Raw genomic sequence first — 25167 nt, 5'->3', positions numbered from 1 at the left:
GTCACAGAGCTGGTTTCAAAACCCATGCTTCTTCTGTACCTCCCCTCCTTGGGTAGGCTAACAAGGTCTTTTATGATCTACCTCCACCCACTCCCTAGCTAGCCTCACCATTTCCTTGCCCCAGCTATACTAAACCTGCAGTTGATCCCAAGGTCCCTGGAGCTCTCATCTCTCCAGAGGCAATACTGGAAGCCTGCAATGCCTTCACACCCACCCACCCTGGCCCCCAGAAGTCCCAGGCCTAGCAGACCTCCATTCTCCCACTCTCAGCTCCTCCTACTCTGTAAAGCCTTCTTTGGCCAGTACTGCCCCTGCCTGTGGGCCTCCCTCCCCCATGGTCCCACGGCACTTGGTCCTGGCCTCTCTTGCAGCATGTCTTGTTCTTTTTTTTTTTTTTTAAAGATGACCAGTAAGGGGATCTTAACCCTTGACCTAGTGTTGTCAGCACCACGCTCTCCCGAGTGAGCTAACCGGCCATCCCTATATAGGGATCTGAACCTGTGGTCTTGGTGTTATCAGCAGCACACTCTCCCAAGTGAGCCATGGGCCGGCACAGCATGTCTTGTTCTACTTCTAAACTTGCTGTGTCTACACTGTGAGTTCCTTGAGGATGGAACCCTTGTGTTTTTCCCTTTGGAATCCCCAGAACTTTGCACAATGCAGTCCTGTGATATTATGATATAATAAGAAATATATATTTTGGGCCAGCCCATGGCTCACTTGGGAGAGTGTGGTGCTGATAACACCAAGGCCATGGGTTCGGATCCCTATATAGGGATGGCCAGTTAGCTCACTTGGAGAGCATGGTGCTGACAACACCAAGTCAAGGGTTAAGATCCCCTTACTGGTCATCTTTTTTTTAAAAAAAAGAAAAGAAAAGAAAAAGAAATATATATTTGGTCTTCATCCTGGCTCCTGGCCAGAGTTCCTAAAACCCTTGCGTAGTGGATTGAATTATGTCCCCCCAAAACTCCCTGAAGCTTGAATTGTATCCCCCAAGTTCTAAGTATTAGAAACAGTCCCCACTGTGAATGAATGTTAAGAAGGTGGGAAATCCTATTATGGTGATTGAAAGATGGAGCCTTGAAGAGGTGATTAGATTGTAGGACCATGCCACAGTGAATGGATTAAAAATGGTGGTCAGAGGCGTGGTTCTGAGGGCTTTAATAGAAAAGAAAGGAGTCTCTCTCTCTCTCTCTCTCTCTCTCTCTCTCTCTCTCTCTGCTCTCTGCTTTCTCTGCTTCCACCATCTTGCAATGAGACCACTGGGTCACTGTCGCCACCACCAGATGGACTTTGGACTTCCCAGCCTCAGAAACTATAAGCAATAAATTTTGTTTTCTTTATAAATCACCAAGTTCCGTGCATTCTGTTATAAGCAATACAAACGGACTAATACACCTTGTAAATTTCTAAGTGATAAGAGTATCTTTTATAATATTTGGATTTCTTGTCCCCAGTTCCTCAAATAGCCCTGGTGCAATAAAGGTAAAGTGGTATAAATTTGTTCATACCAAAGCCTTTTCAACCACATTTGAATTTATGATAATGAGGTGACTTTTGACAAGTCCCCAAGGATGGGGGGCTGGTTGCCAGGGGAACTGACCATGTGATGAAAGGGTTGACACTTTCAGTCCCACTACCCCCATCATGATCTCCTGTAGGCTGACTTAATCACCAATGACCAATGATTTAATCAATCATTCCTACATAATGAAGCCTCCATAAAAACCCAAAAGGATGGGGTTGGGAGAGCTCCTGGGTTGGTGAACACATGGAGGTGCTGGAAGGAGTACACACCCAGAGAGGACACAGAGGCTGTGCACCCCTCCCTCATACCTTGTCCTAGGCATCTCTTCCACCTGGCTGTTCCTGAATTGTATCCTTTTACAACAAACCAGTAATTTAGTAAGTAAACTGTCTTCCTGAGTTCTGTGAGCCGTTCTAGCAAATTATCAAACACAAAGAGGTGGTGTGGGGACCCCTGATTTATAGCTGGTCAGTCAGAAGTACCGGAGACCCAGACTTTGGATTGGCATCTGAAGTGCAGGCCATCTTGTAGGACTGAGCCCTTAACCTGTGAGATTTGACGCTAACTCTAGGTAGAAGCCTCACAATTGAGTTGAATTATAGGACACCCAGTTGGTATCTGCAGAAAATTGGAAAAGTGCCTGTTTTCATATATTGTTTAATTTTCTAAATCTACTTTATTATGATTTCCATTTCACAGGCAGGGAATCCAGAGCACCCCCAGTGTCAGGGCAGGTTCACTGCAGGACCTTGCAGTGATGGGGAGGGGAGAGTGCCCTCTCAGTATCCTTTCCTCTCTGCTGGTTCCAGCACTGGCTCAGTCCTCAGCCCTCTTCCCTTGTCCATCTGCACTCATGTCCTTGGGCTCAAGAGCACCACTTGTACACTCCCTGATAACGCCTACATTCACCTGCCCCGTCCTCTTCCCCCAAAGTCCAGACTCGCTTATCTGACTGCCTACTCGACATCTCCACTGGATGTCCTCAGGCATCTCAAACTCAGTATGTGCAAAGTTAAGCTCCTGGTCTTCCAGCCCTCTTGAAGTCCTCTTTTCTCAGTTGATGGCAACTCCATCCTTCCAAGTGCTTGGGCCAAAACCTCAGACCAATCCTTGGCTCCTCTCTTCCCCTCACACTTCACATTTAACCTGTCAGGAAACCCTGTGGGCTCTATCATCAAACTCTATGCAGTCCCCCTCTCCTTGTCACTTTCACCTCCACTCTGGTCCAGGCCCCAGTAGCTCTCACTGGATTTCAGCAATGATCTCCTCATGGGTCTCCTGACTTCCTCCCTGGCCCCCCTACAGCCTGTTCCCCACACAGCACCAGAGGGATCTCTGTAAAGGTAAGTCAAATCAGGCCAGGAGTCTGCTCATAACCCTCCAGAACCAGCCATCTGAGAGTAAAACCAAAGAACACAATGGCCTGAAAGACCAACGTGATCTGTGCTCATGTGCGCTCTGTCTGACCTCATACCCCAACCGCCTGTTGCACACTCTGCTCCAGCCCATGCCTTCCTCCAGACTGCTCAAACTTCCCCAGTCACTTGGCACTGGCTCTTTCCTCTGCCGTGAACCCTCTACTTCCAGACACTCCCACCTCCTTCAGATCTCGGCTAGGCTCAAATGACCCATTCCCATGCAGACCCTCCCTCCCCATCGTTTTTTAAAATTGTAAACTGCTTCCTCCCGCACTCCTTATGCCCCTCCCTGTCCATAGCTTTTATCCCCACCTGGCCGGCTACGTGTTTTACTACTTTTGCTGACTATCCATCAGCCACACTGCCCCCCGCCCCCCCATGTAAGTTCCATGAGGACAGGGATGTGTATGTTTTGCTCCCTGCTGTATCCCCAGCACCCAGACCACTGCCCAGTGCAGAGCAGGCACACACAGAATACATATTGAGTGAATTAATTCATTTTACTGGCTGCAAAGGGAAGCACATGAGAAGCAAAAGATAAGTCCCTACCTCAGGAAGCTTAAAATCTCATTGGGAAGACAAACCACATATTCAGAAGAGTAATAATATAAAGATATAAAGAATATGCATTGGTGCCAACTGGTGGCACCAGCTGTGGGTTTTGTCCACATTCAGAGAAGGGAGAGGTCAGAGCTTTGCCAATCAGAGAAGGTATGAAAGAAGCAAGAGCTGCTGAGAGCCTTGAATAATTCATAGAACTTTTTGTAAGACATTAGAGAATCAGATTAGCTGGTTGTCTCCTAGCAAAGCCTGAGGGGTGGGGACACATGGTGGACAAATGTTGATAGGGCAGGAGAGAAAGCAATGGCTCAGGCCTGGAACCTGGCACTGCCAGGGCTGCTGGAGCCAGAGGGTAGTATGGAATTGTGTGGCTGAGAAGAGGCTAGGGGCTGCCCCCATGCCCCCATCTTGGCACAAGTGTGCAAGGTCTTGTGGAGGGGGAAGAAGAAAGAGGCCACAGAGTCCCCTTCCTGAGAAACTCCTGTCTGAGGAAAACCACATCCTCTTCCTGGACCCCTCCATATTTCCCGAGAACTCCTTGTCTGGATCACACATGTAGGAAAAAGGCATGCAAATTTGGATGCCGAAGTGCTTTTCCTAAACCCCTGGCACAAGCCCAGATGGTCATTAAGTGGATGTCTACCTGTCCCTGCCTTCTGCCCTCGCCTGCACAGCTTCTGAAGCCCTGCCATCTCCAACTCAGCCCCTCCCACGCCCAGTGCCCAGTGGCCTGCAAAGCAGGGAGTGCAAACTGAAGCCACTTAGAGAAGGGGAGGGACTGGTCAGGAGGGTCCCCTCAAAAGCCTCCCCTCCATTCCTTGGTACACACTTATTACGACTGAGGCATCTCATGAAGATGCTATCTGGCTGGGGGAAGAGGGTGTCACTAGAAGCCGCTGACAGATAAGCAGGAAAGCCCTTATCAGATGCCCCACCTCCCCGCAGGCGCCCGGGGAGCCGCTCCCAGACCCCCAAGTCTTGGTCTGCGCTCTCTCAGCGGCCCTGCCCGGCCCCGCCCCCGCGGCGAAGCGAAACTCGCCGCTCCACGTGCAGCCGCCTCGCGGCCGCGCCGCCCTCCCCGACCTGCCTCCCACTGCTCCGGGACCCAGACGCTGGGCCCCCGCCAGGCGCGCCCGGTGACCGGAAAGGGGGACGCGCCGCCTACGCCCGTGCTTTCCTCCTCTCTCCGGCAGCCCTCGGAGGTCGGCCCCGGGGACCCCTACCCCCCGCTGGCACCAACGTCCCTGGTCTTAGTCCCCCACTCCACCCCCACCGCCCCCACCCCCGGCCATGGGAGCATCTCTGTTTATTAACCTAACCTGGCCACAGGTGCCTGGTTCCGGGTGCACACCTAGCGCTGAAACCAGAGCTGAGCCCTCCAGAGGGAAGCGGCAGGTCACTTCACCACCACCATCACCACCCCACAGCGCCTCCGTCTCTTCCCGGGGGAAGGGCCTTCTCCCGCTTCCGCAGCCCACTGATGTCCCCGTCCCGCCAACACGCCTTTACACTCGCTGAAGCCCCACTGAATGTTATCGGTTTGGTTAGGTTCCTGCAGAGTTCACTGCCTATTCCCACCACAGGGGTTGCCTCTCATATAAGGCCTGTTGGCATCCCAGCCAAGATCATATCGGAAAAACCAACCCTCCAACGCGGAACTCTTTATAGTTTATAAATCACTTTTACATCCAATATGTCATTCTATTCTTACCACAGTCCAGCCTGAGGCCCACAGAGTGGAAGGAATCACCTGGGCCACACAGCTGATCAGACCATGGCACATACACAGCCCAGTATGTAGTCAACAAAACCTTACTGTGGGCCTGTGTGTGCTGGGTGTGGTCCCCACACTCAAGAAGCTCATGCCCACCTTGCTAAGTGCCTTGAGGATAGGAGCCATGTCTCCACCTGTGCATCAAGTGCCTCCCTCCCCCCAGGGCAGAACCAGCAGGAGCCCCAAGGACAGTCCCTGCTGTGAGCCTTTCAACCACTGGGAGGCACAAGACCAGTGAGAACCTGCACTGTGCAGACACCAATGGGGCATCAGCAGAGGGGCAGAGGTTTGGGGGTATGGGGGAGGTCCTGACAGGAGGCCGTGGGCAGGGCCGCCCAGGACCCTCTGGACAGGAGCTGGTTTAAAGCTTGCTCTAGAAGGATGTGAAGGAGGGTGCTGTCCCTGAAATGCCCGTAGGGTCTATACCCCAAGAACGTGGTCTGAGAAAGGAAGGGAAGGCAGTTGTGTTCCAGAACCTGGGTGGCCCCATTCAGCCCAGAGTGGACTTTGAGATCCAGGTGGGAGCCATGGGAAAGGCAGCAGGGCGGGTCGGTGCTGTCTAGAAAGATAAGATAAGGAGGAGGAAGAAGGGAGCTAGATAGAAGTGGAGCAGGTGATATCAGAGGAGCCTGAATGAAAACTTGTACCTACCAGCTTGGTTACCATCAGAGCAGCCCTGGGAGGGGGAATCACAGACTGGGGAAATTTCTGAGGACCCCTGAACAACCACCTCCCCCATCCAACTGTGGAAGCTGGGGTGTGGAGGGGAAACTGACCAGTCTGGGTCACACAAGTTAATGGAACAGCCAGTTCCAGACCCCAGGTGTCCTGACTCCCAGTCCAGGACACTGGCCACCATCCCACAGATGCAAGCCAGTCCCAAGGAAGGCCACTCCCAACGGCAGGGACTGTCAGAACACTGATGGGCTGGTGGTGAATAGGGGGGGATACTGGGGACCCTCTTCTCCAGATACTCAAAATCATACCCGCTAGGTGGGGGTGGGGTAGTAATGTTAGGAGAGGAACCCAGATTCACTGGCTAGAGTCCTTGACTCACTGGAGAAAAGAAATTAATTCCCACCTCTCTGCAAAAGCATCCATTTACTTTACCTCTATATATCGTCACCAAGGACCCACCCTGGGCCACCTGAGGGGCCAGGCAGTATGGAACATATGGAATTAAAAAACAAGCATGGCTCATGCCTTCAGAGAGCATAAAGTCCAGAAAGGACAGTAAGCCACACACTCAGAGAACTCCAGGAGTCTCTCCAGGAGGAACGGAGACAGTAAGAACAACTAAACGTGGCCCAACAGAAATGAAGGTCCCTGGCTAGTGTGCCAGCCTTCGGTGTGCCTGCCTCTACCCATAGCCCTAGTTCTGGCTCTCAGGATTGGGTGGGCTTGGGCGGGCTTGGGCAAGTCCTGGGATCCCCACAATGCTGCTGGATACATTGAAAGACGTATCTGTAAGGCCAAGCAGAAGATACAGGGAGCAGGAGACAAGAGGGAAAGCTGAGAAGACAAAGAAGAGGTACAACCATGGGCTGCTCAGCCTGCCCTCGCTTCACGATTGGCCTGCCAGGCCCAGACCACTCTCCATAACCCAGAACTGGACTCTCAGCCTGTCCCACTTGACAGAGTAACTGAGGCCGTAAAAGCCTCACCCCTCACTGGCCCAGCTCCAGTCCCCTGCAGAGCTCTCTGGAAAAGAGAGCAGCAAAAGCAGCCCTGACAAATCCAGAAAGTCAGACAGCCTCCAGCATAACCACGCCTTGTGAGGAATTCAGTATCAAGTGGGAGAGGAGGTGGAACTGGGGCTGTTCTAGATGAAAGGAGGCTTCAGAGGCATGAGAACAACTGTAACACGTGGACCTTGAGAGGATCCTGATTTAAGGAACCCAGTGCTCAAAGACAGACTAGGGACAACAGGCACATCTGACTATGGCTTGGGCTCTGGATGCTATTAGAAAATTATTGATTGGTGTGATCACAGGACTGTGGTTACATAGTAGTATGTCCTTATTTCTTGAGGATGTAAAATAAAGCATTTAGAGGGGCCGGCCCGTGGCTCACTCGGGAGAGTGCGGTGCTGATAACACCAAGGCCCCGGGTTCAGATCCCATATACGGATGGCCGGTTCGCTCACTGGCTGAGCGTGGTGCTGACAACACCAAGTCAAGGGTTAAGATCCCCTTACCGGTCATCTTTTAAAAAATAAAAAAATAAAAAATAAAATAAATAAATAAATAAATTAAATAAAATAAAATAAAATAAAGCATTTAGAGGTGAAAAGATGCAATGTGAGTAATTTACCATAAAATACTTCAGCAAAAAAAAATATGTAGCTAATATGAGAAAATGTGGACAATTATTAAGTCTAGGTAGTGGGCAGATGAGAGTTCTAAATAGTTCTCTCTGCTGTTCCTGAGTTATATTTATGTCTCAGGATGGTGGGGAGGAGTCAAAGAGAGAACATAGTGAAGGCCGGGCCACCCACTGTAAAAGATCTGTAAAGTCTCCCCATGGCCACCATTCTCATTGTCCCTGAAACACAGACTTAATTCTCCCTCCCATGACCTACATCACCCCTGTCATCAATTTCTGGACTCGGATACTAGAGAAGATGGCTCTCCTGCAGGCTGGAGGAAGGGTGATGGCTGGCTGGCTGAGTGAGTGACGAGGAGAAGGATTTGCTAACCAAATATGCACAGGTGTCTGCCTCGAGCACCTGCAGCTGCTCCTGGGCTGAGATTTGTGCTCACTGTCCTTTCTGGCTCTCCTCACCTGCCGGCCAAAAATACACACACCACTGTGATCATTTTACGCCCTCACTCCAGACCCTGCAATGAGTGCCTCTTGCCTGTCTCCTCAAGTGGAAACCCCTCTGTAATGTGGCCCCACCTGGTCCCATCCCCAGCCCACTCCCTGGGCTTACTGTGCTGTAAATGACTAACCTAATTTCTGCCCCCACAATTTCTCTCACACACTCCCTAAACTGAAAGTCCCTGCAGTCTCCTCTCCTTGGATCCCTGCTACATGACCCAAGGCTCCCCAAGCTAAGGTCCTAACTGCAGGTACAAATGCCAGGTTCCACTGGCAGCCCTGGCATGACCAGCCTGACATACTCAGGGGGGCTCAGAGCTCACATTCAGAGGCCTGTAGATTTGGGCTCTGCTCTCCTCCCCTCCCCACAGATTCCTCCCATCTTCTCACATAGCCCCCACTCCCAGGAAGGGGCCCCCTGGCTCTACATGGGGTGAAGTCTAGAGTGCAGAGCTGGAGGTGGACATGCAGGGACTCCAGAAACATTCCTGGGGGTCATCGAAACCCAGAAACACCTCCCACCAAGCTGAGAGCAGAAAACTGGTGTGGCTCCACCCTAAAATTCAGCATGTCTCCCCACCCCCAACCCAAGCCACCGCCCCATGGGCCAAGCCAGGGAGGGGACATGGGGTCAGGAATGTAGGGCAGGGCTGAGTATGAGCAAGTGGCTACAGCAGGATTCTTTCAGGCAAGAAGCTGGATGCAGCCTGAGACCTTGGAGACCCAAGGTGGAAGCTTGGGGCCGGTTCTTTCCTCAGCCAACCCCACACTGCCCCTCTCTCCACGTCCCCCCACTTCCCATCACATCCTTGCCCTGCCTGGGACTGCCTAGGACCTCCACCATGTCCAATCTCAAGGGTGGAGGCAGGTTCTGCACCCTGCTGTGACACTCACAAACACATGACATGAAGCAAGTCAGACCTTCTGTGGCAGAGTTCCGTTTCCACACCCCTCCACCACCTTTGATCTCTATTTCTGGGAATTTATCTGGAGAGGATAACTGGACAAGTGTTCAGGCGTGTATGAACTAGGATGTTCGGGGCAAATTGTTTATAACAGCAAAAATTTAGAAACAGCCTGAATGCTGAATTCTGGAGTTGCTTTAATAAGTTAAGGTACATCCAACCATGGATGCTATGTAGCCATAACAATGATGTGTTGGCATGGGAAAATACAGCTTATTGTATCCAAAAAAAGACAGGATATGAAGCCATATGTGCAGTTTGATATCATTTATAAATATTTGTTTGAGTACATAAAAGGCTAGAAGGTCTATACAGAATGAAAATGCAAGTCACAGTGGTAATACAGATAATTTTTTATTTGAGTTTTTCAAGTTTTCTCCATGGAACATATGTTATTTTTCAATCAGAAAAAATATATTTTCCAAAAATGAGTTGCATGGATTGGGCTAGCTGAGGCCAAAACCCTGCCTTGGGGTACAGAACAGAAGTCTAACATCTCATTCCAGTGAAATCACAATTAAATGAAAGCCAAGGCAGGTCCGAAACCTGCCTGAGGAACCTGATCAGCATGGGAGGAAAAGTCCCCCCTCCTGGAATTACATGTGTCTCAGAGACTTAAGGCTCAAAGGACCTGTACAGATCATCTCTCCCAGCTTCTCACTGCACGGAATGGAACAAGATGGATCTCTGTCTTGATCATTACTAAAACAGTTCCTGGCACATAGTAGGTGCTCAATAAATGTTGGTTGAATGGCTTAATGAATTCTGACAAGAGCAGGGATGGGCTCTCTGAGTCCAAGAGCAGGCAGACCCAGCAGTCAGGATTCCTCACAGCCCCAGAGAGCACTCATATCTAAGCCCTGAGTATATATTAAAATCACCTAGGGAGCTTTTAAAAAATTCAGACCCACCCTTAGAGATGTTGATACAATTGGTCTGGCATGGGGCTTGGAAGCTGGAATTTTTTGAAAGATTCCCAGGAGATTTTCAGGTAGAGCCAGAGCACCCTAGAGGACATGCAGGCTAACAGAAACACACTCAGAGAAGGCAGCAAGTTAGTGATGAAACTTGAGACAGAGACACCCTCCCTGAGAGCCATGTTTCTGAAGCTCCAGACCCAAGGATTCTGACCCTGTGGACCTGGGGCTTCCTCTACATTTATCCTCACACTTCTTGAGTTCTGACCTCCAGTGCTCACCCTCCTGGGGAAGCATGTCAGGCTGGAAGGTAGAGAACCCCATGGGGAAGAGGCAGGGATCCCTCCAGGTCTCACCCTTCTCACTGAGACCCCTCCAGCCCTGGGTGATCCAGGTATAGAGGTCCTAAGAGCCCCCAAATGGTGCTCCAAAGCACAACCATAGGTGGCAGAGGCACTGTGACAAATGATGGGAGCTCAACTACAAGATCCAGTTAAAAAAAAAGATCCAGTTCACCTGCAATCCCTCAACTTACTCCTTGTGAATCGGGGAGTAACCTTCCGGGCACTCAAGAGTAATCTTCAAGGAATTAGACATGAGATCCTGAAGGGTCCACCCTGCATACCTATGCCAGTTGTCCCCAGCCACTGGCTTGAAGCCACATGAAATCCTCCCCATTTTGCTGGCCCTGAGCAGCTGCTCCAGCCCTGGCCTCTGCTGCCTCCAACCTGGGGTGAAGAGTAAGAGGCAAGGCAGTGCACTGGCCACACTTTCCTCCCTCTATTTCCTGCTAAGAAGTGGCATGGCCCTGCTTTCCCTTGCTGGCTGGCAGTCTCAACCCGCCCCAGGATCCACTCTTCCCCAGACCCCTCCCACCCTTCCACCCCAGAGTTAATGTACAATCTACACCAGGAGCTCTAACTAATTGGGAGGCTCTAATAGGCCTCCTCCACTTTGTCCTGAAGAGCTCTGGCTACAATCTGAAGGCTGCCTCAGCCTCTTTCCCTTACCAATGCCCCCCTTCCCATCTCCCAACTGACCCAGCCCCTCTGCCTACCAAGGCTGCCCCTTTCATCAACTAGCCTTACTAGGTACCTCCTGAACACCAGGCACTGAGCACTGGGCTAGCCTCAGAACTCAGTCAAATCAGCCTCCAGAGTACAGATATGGGCACCAACAACCACAGGAAAGGTGGAGGGGACCAGAGTTGAGAATGGAGGCAGCAAGGTTCCAGGGAGGATGCAGCAGAGAGAGAATCACTTAGAGCAATGCTTCACACACCTTAAGGCACCAACCCCCTGGGGATCTTATTAAAATGTAGATTTGATCCAGTAGGACTAGGCCTAGGGTCTGCAGTTCTGTATTTCTTTTTTTTTTTTTGTCATTTTTGTGACCGGCCGCACCGCGCTCAGCCAGTGAGCGCACCAGCCATCCTTATATAGGATCCGAACCCGCGGCGGGAGCACTGCTGCACTCCCAGCGCCGCACTCTCCCGAGTGCACCACGGGGTCGGCCCTCTGTATTTCTAACAAGCTTCTAGGTGATGCTGAAGCTGCTGGGCTGAGGAATACACTTTGAATAGCCATGACTTCCAGCACTTACAAATCATTCTTCATTGACTCTAAGTTCTAAGAAGACTGCAAGCACAGCTCCCTTGTTCACCACCAAGTCCCCAGCACCCAGTACAGTGCCTGTGGATGTGCTGAATATATAAATGGTGTAATTAATTAGTTAATACTGGCAAAGTGTTCAGTATTAGATGGGCCTACAGGGAAACCTCCAACAAAGTGATTAGCACCAGAGAGCAATTCAAAAGCATAGAGAAAAAAGGGTTAATTCTGCCCCGGGTGGGGTTGGGGGAGCTGGATCTAACAAAAGAGGCCATTTTGCACTAGGTCTTAGAGGGTGGGACAGATTTACGTAGGTGGAGACTGGCTGAAGGGCAAGAGCAACCCTGGAGCAAAGGTAAAGAGACTGAGAGTGTGGAACAGGTTCCAGGAACAGGGAGTAGTGTAGTGCACCTGGAGCTTCAGATGTATGAAGGGGGGGTGAGGAAAACCCAGAAAATTAAGTTGGGGCCTGCACATGCAGGTGCTAGAATGCCAGGGAGGGTGGGTGTCCATCAGTGGAAAGTCAGGAGATATTGGAGGCCTTTGCAGAGGGAAGGGGTACCCTGGGGTAGAAGGGCACTCTCAGAGGTCACCAGGACCTGCCCCAGGATCAAGCTGGAGGAAGCAGGAAGGACCAGGGTGGGAGGAAGTTATGTCAGGAGGCAACAGAGGGAATCTCTTGTGAGGGAATGAGGCCTGCCTGAGGGCAGGGGGAATAAGATGTTTTCTCTGATACTGTTAAATCTCACAGGTGCTTATAAACCACCTACTGTGTGCTCGGCCCTGAACCAGGCACTAAGCAACAGAGGAGATGGTCACTTCCCAAAAGTCCCCAATGCTGTTCAGACACTGGGGGGGGGGGTTTCCACCATCAGCCTCCACATCCCCCACAGTCCGACACCCTTTCTGCCTTCCCTTGGCATTATCAGATACATTAACTCTACTGTGTACCTACTATGTGCATGTCCTGGCCTCAGGGCAGCCAGGCCTGGCCATTGCTCTCTGGGAGAAACCTGCACAGATGCTGGCCCAGAACTGGCTCCAATCCCAACCTCTGGGGAACTGGGCAGGAGAAGTCAGATCTAGTGGGGGATGTGGGACAAGTAGCCAAGGATTCCAAACCTGAATGGGGAGGGGAAGCAGAGAGGCCTGGAGGGTGCTGAGATAAGGTGAGCAGAGTAAGCTGGAATTCCCAGTCAGAATCCCCTGCTGGTAGAGCCTGCCCTCCACCCCCACAACCAATTCCCTTTCCAGCAGGATTAAAGCTAAATTCCCAACAACCCTGGGCGAGACCAAGGGAGCCAGGTGACTACAACCTCCCAGGCTCAGGGTGAGCCAGGCCCAGCCCAGAGTCAGCCGCAGGCTGAGGGTGCCAGGGCTGTCCCCTAAAGCCCCCAGAGAGGAGGCCCCCACATGACTGGCTGGTGTCCAGCTGAGTGGAGTCAGCAGAGAGGGATGGGTTTACCCTAAAGGGCAGCTGGGTGTGGCTGGACGGAGGATGAAACACTTTAACACAGGCCCCAGACTGAGAATATGACAAAGAGCCTGCTGGAGAGCTGGAGAAACCGCTCTACGCACCCACCCACCCCCAACTGCTCCTCTCTGCCCAATTCCTCTCCTGCCCTATCCCTGCTACAGGCCCAGCCCTCTCCAGGGACAGGAATTGATTCCCTGTTTATTCAGCCCAGACTCTGGGGGGTGGCGGCTAGAATTAATTAATGTTTGTAAAGTGCTGGAGAGAACCTGGGGCCAGGGACCCAGGGGCGCCAGATGAGCCGGGCAGGAAATTGACGGGGAGAGAGAGGCGGGGATAAGGGGGGCAGTCAGCAGGACCTGGGACGGTTGATAGGGGAGGGCTGAGAAGACACTCCTACTGAAGGGGGTGGGACAGGGAGAGAGCTGAGAAGAGAAGGGACGACCCCTCAAAGGCGCCAGAGGATCGGTAACTAAAGGATTCCAGGCTCCAGTCTGATCCTGCCCACCCCCCACAGCTCCGCCCACCCCCAGAACCGGGCACATCCCGGCCCGGATGCCCTTCCCCACCTCAGGCCCCAGCCATCCACCTGCCCACCCTGGGGACCACCTGCAGAGGAAGTCTCGGTCCCTCCGCCCTGTCTGAAGAAAGGCGCCTGCGGGAGGGTAGAGGCTTCCCCGAGAAGGGCGCCTCCTGCCAACTCCAGCAGGGCGCCCGACTCCTACCTGAGCAAACATTTCACTTCCTTTCTCTAAAAGGAGGCGAGCAGTTCCCCCGCTCCCTGAGGCTGGGAACGTCCAGGTCTTTTGTCGGCGGGCGGCGGTGGCAGGACGCACGCAGCTGGCACCAGTGCCCAAGGCGCCCCCTCCCCGCCTGCGCCCCCTCCCCGCCTGCGCCCCCCTTGAGCACGGCTCACTCACCCCAAAGTGCTGATGAAGCCATTGACGGAGCCCTCGGCGTACAGGGAAACGATGTCCCCGATGTGAAGAAAGCTGGACATTTCGCTCATGGCTGCGACCCTCCAGGGCCTGGGGCAGTGGGGGCGCCCAGGGGCGCACGGCCAGGCTCCGTGCAGTGGACCGAGGCGTCCGGGGGGCGGGAAGGGGCGCGCCCCCACCTCGGAGCCCGGCGCTCGGTGCGGCCGGGACGGGCTGGCGGCCTCGGGAGCAGGAGGCGGAGCGGCGCGGCGCGGCCTGGGGTCCGAGTGAGGAGGTGCCCGCGTCTCAGTGCGCCCGCCGCCCGCCCGGCCCGGCCCGCTCGTACCTGCAGCGTAGAAGGAGCAGGAAGTCTGGGGCCGCCACACACATGCAAATCCCGCCCGGGAGGCGGGGAGGCCACACCCCGGCCCCCCCGCACCCCGTGGTGGCCCGCCCGCCGGCACCCACGTGCACCGGCCCGCCTCCCGGCGCCCCGCGCCCCTCGCGCGTCCCGGGCCCGGCCTCCCGGATGCCAAATGCGCCGCCTGCCCCCCAGCCCCCAAAGGCGCCCTGCGCGACTCCGGGGAGTCCCGGGGCTTCCAGCGGGCTCGAGGAACTGCCACCTCTGGGAGGCCCAGCAACAAGAGGCTCTCCGCCCTCGGAGTTCCCCGGACTGTCTACTCCCGGACCCTCGGGTCGCTGAGAACCAGTGTGGGCGCCTGCGGAAGGGGGAGTCCAGCGCCCCCGCAGGCGCTACCGTGAGGTGCGCGCGGAAGACGCTCCCGGAGCGCCCCAGCCACGGCCGTCCTGCGGCCACGGGGCTGTCTCCGCGCCCAGCTGAGAGCTGTCTCGCGCCGAGAGGCGCGCTCATCCCTTTGCAGCGCAAGTCGAGATTCATTTTTCTCAATATGAAAAGGCTTTTCATTGCACAATAGAAAGTTCTCGGGCTTGGAGGGGAAATGAGGCAATGGGGTGGGTTTTGTTTTTTTCTCTCCGCATTCCTGTGTACAGAGAGATCCAACATCCGAATCAGTTCAGCCGCTCCCTCTCCAGGAGTTGGCTCCAAAGCTCTTGGCTCCTTCTGTCTTTCCTTAGGGGGAAAAAAAGTGAGGTGAAGGGGAGAAAGTTACCTTCACTACTTAATAGCGCACCCAAGCGCCAACAATGACAAGTCCGGGTGCCGGCCCTCTGGGAGTGACCCGCTGCGGCGGCCAGGATCTTGCTCACGAAGTCCTGCCCTCAAACTCACGTCCCCGGCTCGCCTACTTTCCGTTCCGTTCTCCGGGTGTTTGGGTGTTTGCTTCCTAGTCCTTTTATTTGAACTCCTGGAATAGGGTACCCACTGCCACCCTCCTTCGATCAAATTTAGTCCCTTCCAAACACACTCCCACCTCCACACACTTCCTGAGGGGTGAGGTGGGGGGCTTTGTCTCTTGAAGAAAGGGCGGAGGGAACTCGGGGACTGAAGCAGGAAGAAAAGGGACCCGGGGAGGGGTGGAAACAGCTAAGAGCAAAGAGACAGCTGCTGACCCCGGGGAGGAGGAGGAAAACTCCTGGGTGTGCGTTTTTTCTTTTAGAAAGACCCTAGAACGTGGGAGGAAAGGACACCTCCCACAATCACTCACCTCCAGGATCACTGAGTTCAGTGTTTCACAGTTTTTTTCACCAGGACTCACAGTAACAAATAAGTTTTACATCAGACTTGTCCACACCTTCGTCTATACATAAGCAAAACAATAGTTTCACAAAACAATACTTACCCTTATGACCTGTGAGGCACTCTATTTTCTATTCTATTTCAGTTGTTTTGTTTTGTTTGTTTTAACAATGGTTGTAACCCAGTAAATTGCTTTTTAAAATGTACCAAATGGGTTGCAAACTGCAGTTTGGGAAACCTCGTCCAGGCCACTCTGCCAAAAAGACATGGTCAAAGCTCAGAAAAGGAGCTCCAAACATCAAGGTCACACAGCAGGTTCGTGGCAACTGGAGAAGCCAAACCCCTGAGTTTTATTAGCCCAGTACTCTCCACCACTCCACACTGACAGCCACAACTGTCCACCACTGAAGCCTCACTGGGAAGGGCCAGCCCCTGGGACAGTTTTGTTTGCTCTCAGGAATCAGGCCTTCCCTATCTTTCCCCAGGGTTAGAAGAGGGAAATATGCATTTGTTCCATAAGCATTTATTGAAGGCCTACTACGTGTCGGGCCTCTGCTGGGCACCAGGTTCTGATCAAGTAGCCAGCCTGGGCCCAACTGCCTTTTCTCCTTCCCCAGACAGTGAGGATGAAGACGGATGAACTGGAAACACCCTCTCTAGTACCTGCAATCAGGACTTGTATGTCCTTCCTCTCCTGAGATTCAAAGACAGTCAAGCGCTGCATAACAACGTATAAGTCGACGACAGTGGTCTCATAAGACTATAATGGTATACCATATAGCTGAGGTGTGTAGTAGGTTATACCATCTAGGTGTGTGTAAGTACACTCTAGGATGTTTGCACTAACAACACATTTCTTGGAAAGTATCCCTGTCATATGTCGTATCCCCCATCCGATCCACAGCATGCACCGCCCTTGGTTCCCCCCAGCCCGGGAGTGCTCTAGCCTCTATCTCTTTGTCAACCAGGAGGACTCAGAATGGGCAGCATCCCTTCCTATCCGACTGAGAAGTCCTGGTAGGGATGCTACTGCCAGCCTCCTGCCACATACATTCCTTCTAGGGATTTTTCTCTAACATGAGATTCATGTTGTGTTTCCACAGGAGCCACCCCTGGGCTCTAGTCCCCAGTCACCTGCTTGTGCCAAATCAACTCCACTGTAAGGTTTTTTGTAAATCTGGGTTCTGAGTTAGAATTTGTTTAAAGGAAGATTAAGAGTGTTTAAAAAAAAAAAAAAAAGGTTAAGAAACAGACTGTACAACTGCAGTGAGTTCATGAGTCTACACGCCCTAGCCCAGCACAGCAGACCCTCACAGACTGCCCGTCCATCCCCAGCCTTCCCCACCCCTGCACCCTCTGCAGACACCAGGATTGCTTCTCAAGGAGGAACCATGCTGTGAACTGGTCAAGAGCAAAGGTTCTGGCTCGTATAGGCCTGGGTTCCAGCCCCAGCCCTGCCACTTTCTGAGGGCAGTTCTCTCAGCCTCGGTTTCCTCATCTGTTAAATAGGGAGAGTGTCCCAACACATGAGGGAAGTGTGAGCCCCCAACAACACAGCATCCCCAGGGAGGAAGGACTCATTGTATCATTCTCATTTCCCCAGGACCTCATCCACTCAGCCCTGTGCCTGGGCTGCTGGGGCTCCCTCTACCACTTCCTCTTTTCTATTTCCCATGGTCAAAATAAAGTCGCCTTCCCTGAAGTACTGGAGCACTAATCTTTAAGTATTATTACAAAATATCAGATTAAAATGTAATGAATGTCCTGTACCTTTCCTCCAGCTTTGTCAAATCTTCGTATTTTGGAAAATGTGGCTCCAATTTATTTTATTTTATTTATTTTATTTAATTTTATTTTATTTATTTTATTATTTTATTTTATTTTATTTTATTTTATTTTATTTTATTTTATTTTATTTTATTTTATTTTATTTTATTTTATTTATTGGCAACTGGCCAGTACAGAGATCAAACTCTTGACCTTGGTGTTATCAGCACCATGCTCTGACCATCTGAGCTAATTGGCTGGCCGCCTCTCATTTTTATTTTTTCAGGACTAAACCTTAAAAATTCAGTTGAAGTTCCTTATGCACCCTTCCCAACTACTTTCCCTTCCCTCTCCTTCCACTATCCTGATTTGAGTAGATATCATTTCATGCAGGTTTTTATGCTTGTACTACATATGTTGGTGTCCATAAACAATGCATTATATCACTTTGCAGGGTCATACATTTTATATAAATGGCGTCACCCCATGTACATCCTTTGATACATGTAGCTACTGTGTGATAGTCCATTTACTGACCACATTACAATTTGCTTATCCATTTTGTTGGTGACAGGTCTTAGGTAAAGACCTAAGTTTCCGCTATTACAACAGTGTTGCAGTACACATTTTCATCTCCTTGTGTACAGGGTAGTGTTGTTCTAACTATGGATTGAGGCCCTTAATGGGTTATGAAATCAATTTAGTGGGTGAAGATCAACATTTTTAAAACTCAAAATTGATTGGAAAATACCAATATGTGTCACACATCATCAGGGTAACTATTAGGGTGAAAGTTGTCTGTCATGGATGTAGGGCATTTGTGTTCTGGGTCACAGTGTATTTCTCATTGAGGCTGTCAAAAAGTTTGAGAAAACTTCAGATTCCCATACCAACCAGCTGCCAAGCAAACAAACAAATAAGTAAAAAATTTTGGAAAACCCTGCTCTAGAGTAAAAACTTAGAAAGCAGAATTGCTGGATCATAGGGAGAGAGCATCACAACTCTGTAGGAGCTGTCAAATTGTTCTCCAACTTGGCTTTTTTTTTTTTTTTTCTTCAAAAGATGACTGGTAAGGAGATCTTAACCCTTGGCTTGATGTTGTCAGCACCATGCTCTCCCAAGTGAGCAAACTGGCCATCCCTATATCGGGATCTGAACCCTTGGTCTTGGCGTTATCAGCACCACACTCTCCCAAGTGAGCCATGGGCTGGCCCCCAACTTGACTATTCTAACTTAGCCTCTTGCCAGCCATGTGGGACTGTGCCCACTGAACCATGTCCTCACCAGCACTTGGTATTGTCAGACTTTTTAACAGCCAATTTCTTTATTCCCCCACTATCAGAGAACATATCGTGTGCCATCTTGGATTGTAATGATCTATCTTCTTTTTGGCCTCCTCCAGTAGACTGTGAGCTCCTGGATGGAAGAGGCTGTGTCCACTCCACTTTGAGTCTCCAGGCCAGGCACATAGTAAGTGCTTAATAAATCTGTGTGGTTTGAACTGTCAAAGAGAAAGACAGTGGGGAAAGAATATAAATTATACCAGGAGAAAAATACACAGGGAGACTGTGGGAGCCCCAGCTTGGGGTGACAGGCACCTGGGTCCTTGGGTGGGGGTGGGGAGCTTCCAGGGATGCTCTAAGACATTGGGAAGGAGAACCAATGGGCCCCACCTCTCCTGAGAGGTTTGAGTGGTGGTAAACTAAGGCCAGGTTCAGGACGAGGAAGGAGGTCACCACCATCCCCACGGCAACCAGTCTGCCTGGCCCAGGCCCCAACCTCAATGGCTGCGCCTCTCCCAGCACACACCAGCTCCACATCCCAAGGGAGCCTCTCCCAGAGGGAAAACGGGATGGGAAGCTCTGGTTAGAAATCACAAACTCAAGGGCCGGCCCGTGGCTCACTCGGGAGAGTGCGGTGCTGATAACACCAAGGCCCCGGTTCGGATCCCATATATGGATGGCCGGTTCGCTCACTGGCTGAGTGTGGTGCTGACAACACCAAGTCAAGGGTTAAGATCCCCTTACCGGTCATCTTTAAAAAAAAAAAAAAAAAAAAAAAACCACAAACTCAGGATTTCCAGGAAGCCAGTGAGGGCAGGGGCCTTTACGTGGGAAACTGAGGCACAGGGACTGGGTGAAGGGATTACTATTCACTATATCTCTTTTTAAAACTTTTGAATTTCAGGCAATGTGGAGTGTAACCCATAACAAAAAACAAATACAAATAAAGATGTTCAAAGCCTCAGCCCCAAGTTCTAAGCACAAGCAGGAAGACCCCCAGCAAACTTACCTTGAGTGCTCTAAGTCCAGACTGGGCCTGAGGAGGCAAGAGGAAGAAGGGTGGCAGGGCTCAGACCTTCTCCCCGGACTCAGAAGGGAACACGGGAGGGGAGGGAGGATTGAAACATGGGGAGAGCCTACCAACTCTGAACCCTAGGATTCCTCTACCAGTGTCCCCTCCCCTTCCACCCCGCCAGTTCCTGGAGACTTCTCCCAGCTCTGCTGTGTGACTTTGCACAAGGCACAGACCTCTCTGGGTTTCAGGGCCCTCCTTGCAAACAGGGTTTACATCACCTTCCCAGATTTCACCCTTGGCTCTGACTGCTCTTTAGCTCTTACTAGCCCTCCCTGACTATGACTGGAGAGGTAGGAATGCACTGTTCATGCTGGTTGAGCAGGCGGACAGTCTCGTGGTTTGGGGCAGATAACAGGGAGTTCTGAAGGGATTCCTCTGCCCCTCACTCCTGAGACGGCAGCAGGGCCAGGAGTGGGGTGAGGCTGGGCCAGAAGAGCTGAGTCAGTGCAGCAGCCACCCAGCTAGGTCACCCGCCGTGGGTGGGGCGTCAGCCCAGGCCCGCTGGGGTTCCCAGAGAATTCCTTCCCCATGCCATAAGCTGCCCTGGGCGGGCACCCAGCCCACGGTAACCACTAAGCCACAACCAGGGAGAGTGAGAGCGTGCAGGCTGCCTGCCCCAGAGCCTTCACGCATGCTCAAACACACACTTTGTCCCTCACACACTCTCACACTCACACACAAACACTTTCACTCATCTACGGTCATCCACACACTCAGATGAACTTACCCACTCAGCCTCTTGGGAAGGCTAGACAGGAGACAGAGCCTGTTGTGTATTCCTTCTGCCCCACCCCCACACCACAGTCATCAATGCCATATCTGTTTATTTCAGGCATTTGCTGACCACCTACCTCATGCAAGAGACTGGAGGGGAAATGGACTGTAAGAGTGCAGCCAGCTAACTCTAACACGTGGTCCTGGTCTGGTGAAGCAAGAGACGAAAGCAATCTGCTGAGAGGATTCCCACTGGTCACAGAAGAAAGCCTGATCTTGCCCCTTCTAATTTTGGCCTTTTTTGGAGAGAAGCCCTCTGGTTCTGGAGTGCTGAAACCAGGTGGCCTGTACTCCAGGTCCTCCCTGGCTGATGCCCCCTCACCAGGCATCCCCTCTGCCTCTCCCCTAAGGTCACTCTCTCCCAGGACACCTTCACGAACACAGTGAAAAGCAAGTTCTGGAACAAAACCACTGGAGTCCTAGCTCTGACCACCTACTATCTAGATAGAGAAGCTACCAACTTCTCTGGGTCTCAGTTTCCTTGTGTATAAAATAAGAATATAGAGCTATATTAGTCAAGTCCTGGCAAGAAACTGGCAACACATCCCCAGCAGATAAGTAAAGAGAGGTTAATAAATGGATCAACTTACAGAGGTGTGGACAGAGTTAAGGAGCCACCAAGGGTAGTGCAGCACTCTAGATCTAGAAACTGCAAGAAGCTGTTAGTTACCACGCAGGCCCAAAGAGGCCGAGGAGGGCTGTGTGGCTTTCCAGAGAGCAAGGCCTAGCCACTGCCAGCCTCGGCTTAGCAGGGAGAGCTGATGGAAAAAATACCCTCACCTCTCTCTCCTCTGCCCTCCAGTCTCCTACCAGTGCTTCCCATTGGCACAACCTAAAGTGAAACCAGAGGGCAAGGGAACTGGGTCATTCAGGCCACTAAGGTCAACCTCTTGGGCATGGAGCAAGTGCAGAAGAGTAGACAGTAGATCTGGAGGGGTGAATGGAAATATCTAGCAAAAGTAACTACTTTGTAAAGCACTTAGCTCAGTCAGCAAATGTTCTCTGTAACTGTCATCATTTGCCTAGTCCTAAGGATTCTCAAAACGGGGAAGTGTTTGTAGCTCTAAAGAAATGATAATCTAATAGTGGAATTCTGTTTTATGTGTATGACCAAGGATGGGACACATACAAGGCAGAAGAATTTATCAAGATCTCCAGAAATCAGACCTCCAAGTCCCCTCCCCAGTTGAATAATCAGATACGGAGAGCCTATTCCACCCACTGGCCAGGAGGAGGAAGTTTGGGGGGCTGGTCTGAGCTGCCAACCTCCCTGAGTTCTGAGTCTGAACTGGGGTAGGGGATTACAGTGGAAGCTGATTACCCCATCCTGATGCCCAGGTCAGCATCCTGGCAGAATTTCCCAAGGAGATGGGGCCTCTGGCTGTCCTTTCTCTCTGCAGACTCTGGAGGAGAACACTGCACCATGGGGGGAGGTGGCCAGGCCTCTGTGAGATGCCCAGGCCTCAGCACCTCCCCTGCCAGCAAGAAAGGTGGGCTAGAAGCGGGGAGCATCAGCCCTGTGACCCTACTGGGAAAGGCAACAGCATAGAAAATTTCCCCAGGGCAGGGCCAGGCAGGAGCAGGCTTCGTCTGACTGGAGACCAAAAGGATGACGTCAAGCCCACCTGGGCTGGGCCCTGGCCTCCAGCTACACCCCACACCCGCCTTGGCAGGACTGAGGCCCTTCCAGCCAGTCCTGGCCCAGTCTGCCTGACCGAAGCTAGGAACGGCCGCAGTGTCGGGGTTCACCGTCAAACAGGATCTGCTCCCACACAGGGATTGTCAGCCTCTGTTTCTGGATCATTCAGAAGGAAGAGGTTGTGCATCAAGGGATGTATCTTGCCCTTCTGAGGGGGCAGGGAGGGGTCACAGCCAAAGTGCTCCAGAGCAGGGAGGGAGAAAAAGGCCTGCTGTTTGCCCAGGAGCTGAGCAGACACTGGGGCCCTTGTCCTGGGGCAGCGGGGGAGGCAGCTGGCCAGATGGAGAACAGCCGGCCTGGACTGAGCGATCAGCCTCTTCCTCCCACATTCCCACCCATCTCCTGGGCCAGTCTGAGAGGAACAGAGGGGGCCTTACTGAGGCCTGGTAGAGCACAGCCCCCACCCCACTTGACACACTGAGGCAGCCAGGGTGCTCAGAAGCATCCCAATGTGCTGAGCGAAGTGCTGCCCTCTGAGGCCCAGATGCTGCAAAAATCCTCCATGTCTGGGCCTTCAAAGCTGGGTGGGCTTATCTCAAGAATGGGCTCTCCAGTCTGCAGTGAACAAACCCAAACCCAGTCTCAGACTTTTGAGGCAAGCAGGCTGGTGAGGAGGGCTGCATTCAGCCACTTGACAAATATTTATTGAGTCTTTGTTGTGTGCTGGCCACTGTGCAGGTGCTGGGGTACAGTAGTGACCCCAAATAGACAAAGTTCTGCCCTCTTGGAATTCAAGTTCACATGCAGATCTGAATCACTTCCCTAAATTACAGTATATTGCAGGGCCAAGCCGTGGCGCACTCGGGAGAGTGCGGCGCTGGGAGCGCAGCGACGCTCCTGCCGCGGGTTCGGATCAGTGCACTCACTGGCTGAGTGCCGGTCACGAAAAAGACAAAAAATTAAAAAATAAAATAAAATAAATTACAGTATATTGCAACTTTGCCGTGTGCTGTGGAAGAGTGGGGTGTGGTGACACAAGACTGGAGCTCCCCCAGGGAGGCTGGGGGGGAAGGGTAAGAGGAGGTGGGCTTCCCCGAAGAAGTGACACTTGAACTGACACTCCAGGCAGAGGGAATGGAGTGTGCAAAGGCCCTGTGGCAGGAAGGAACAAGTGAGTATGTACCTGAAAGGAGCAAGCAGTGCCGCTGCAGTGGAGCAGGAGGGGCCGGGGCGAGACAGGGCTGGGGCCAGGCAGGGCTTGTAGCCACAGGGAGAGCAATTCCAAAGGAAGTTCCAGCCAGGTGCTTTCCAGCCCACTGACTGCTTTTCACCCTCCCAGGTGATGTTATTCTCACCACTGTGGAGAGTAGGCACCATGGATATGGTTGACAGGTGAGGAAATCAAGGTTCAGAAAGGTTAACTGTATAAGTTGCTCAAAGTCAGACGGCAGGTAGGGGAAAAGCTGGGATCCTGGCTTTATTTGGGTTCCCCTAAAGCAGACCCTGAGGCCAGGCCTTGGGGGTAGTAGATTATATGTGAGAAGATCCCAGGAAGCAGAAGCCCAGTGGGTACCTGGGGCTGGACCCTGCTGGCAACACTCTCAAGGACTGTGCAGAGCACATTCGGATTGTCCCACCGAGGGACCAGGGAGCTGGGGCAGGGAGAGGGTATTTATCTACTAACCCCTGCCCTCCTTGGTTGAGAGTATTCCTGGGGACTTTAATTTCCATTTCCCTGTGGAGAGGGAGGAGGAGCCTAGAAGGGTCTAAGGAGGAACTCAGGGCAGGCTGAGGGCCAGTCCACAGCCTCTGCTTTTTCCTCTATGTGTCTCCAATCAATCATTCATCCCACAAATGCTTAGTGGGCACCTGCTGTGTGCCAGCCCTGTGCTGGGCCCATTTCACAGGTAACGTTGGAAACCTTGTCACTTTGCTGCAGGAAGCAATAGAACGGGGTCCCTGAGAGGGGCTCCAGGGATGGGAGGGTCCTGTGGACAGCTTCCTCAAGACCCCAAGGGTGTGTTCCCAGAGGACAGAGGTGGATTCCTGCCAGGCACTGCCCTCACTCAGCCTTAGTCCAGGCATGGACCAATCCTGAAGGACATTGGGACCATCTCCTTTCCCCCTTCCAGCCAAAGCAGGGGCATGAGGATGAGGACTCTCTGGGGGCCTAAGGACCGCTGGTTGTCATGGCCCCCAGCCCAACCCAGCTCCTGACGCCTGCAGGCATTTGACAAACATGGGCTGGGCCAGGCTGAACCTCAGCAGCTCCTTCCTTTGGTTGGCCTTACCATCATTCTGTACTCCCAGGAGTGGCCGTGGCACATCAGGCAGCCCTCTGTGTTTGTCCAGGGTTGGCTGGTGGAACAGAGAGGAAGGCTGCCCAAGGCAAAGCACTTGGGGAGGGTTCAGAAAGAGGCAATCATAATAACCAACCATCACCAATGCCTGTTGCCCACCCCAGGTAGTGCTAGGGCTGTATTCGTGCACCCAGTCTTAACTCATCCCAGTCCTCATTTTGCAGATGAGGAAACTGAGGCTCACAGAAGTGATGGGACTTGCCAGTGATCAAACAGCCAATGGATCACTCCTGTTCTGCAGACGAGAAATGGATACTCAGCTATTTGATGAGATGGTGAAGGTTGTACAGCTAGTAAGCCATCCTCATTGTTCACGGAAGGAAAGCTCAGGGGGGTGAAGTGATTTGCTCAATGTCACAAGCTAATAGTGTCAGAGCTGAGACTCAGACTCTGGTCTGCCTGACCCCAGAGGCAGCAGGCTTCACCTCCATCTTGCAGAAGGTTCACAGACAGGGAATCTGGGAGGAGAAGTTCTTCCTTCAGAAGTTATGCCCAGACAAAGGCAGGGCAGCTCGGCAGATGACTGTCCCTTTCCTTTGCCCTCACAGATCTTGCCCCAAATGCCTCCTCGGCAGTGGCTGGGAGGAGCCTCAAAGTTGGGACAGGGACCCCACCAAGGCCT

The 25167-nt window shown here is 52.3% G+C and overlaps 1 protein-coding gene and 1 long non-coding RNA gene across 2 annotated transcripts in view; both read right to left on the bottom strand.

The window, feature by feature from the left end:
• The window catches only part of ITPR3 (inositol 1,4,5-trisphosphate receptor type 3), a 66389-nt gene extending 52307 nt beyond the window's left edge, over positions 1-14082 (bottom strand). Inside the window, exon 1 of the mRNA XM_063096363.1 lies at positions 13994-14082. Within this exon, the coding sequence (XP_062952433.1) occupies positions 13994-14082 (89 nt within the window). The remainder of the gene's footprint in view (positions 1-13993) is intronic.
• A 4654-nt stretch (positions 14083-18736) lies between these two features.
• On the bottom strand, positions 18737-21220 carry LOC134377684 (uncharacterized). The gene is made up of 4 exons (XR_010023562.1): positions 21137-21220; positions 20624-20694; positions 19707-19733; positions 18737-18915 (listed from the first exon to the last, which is right to left on the bottom strand). It is a non-coding gene; the product is annotated as an uncharacterized LOC134377684 (long non-coding RNA).
• Positions 21221-25167: the final 3947 nt, after the last annotated feature.

This window comes from Cynocephalus volans, chromosome 5, assembly GCF_027409185.1.
Source record: "Cynocephalus volans isolate mCynVol1 chromosome 5, mCynVol1.pri, whole genome shotgun sequence".
Lineage (NCBI taxonomy): Eukaryota > Metazoa > Chordata > Mammalia > Dermoptera > Cynocephalidae > Cynocephalus > Cynocephalus volans.
Note: the sequence above shows the minus strand (reverse complement) of the source record. Positions and strands in the feature narration are given on the sequence as shown.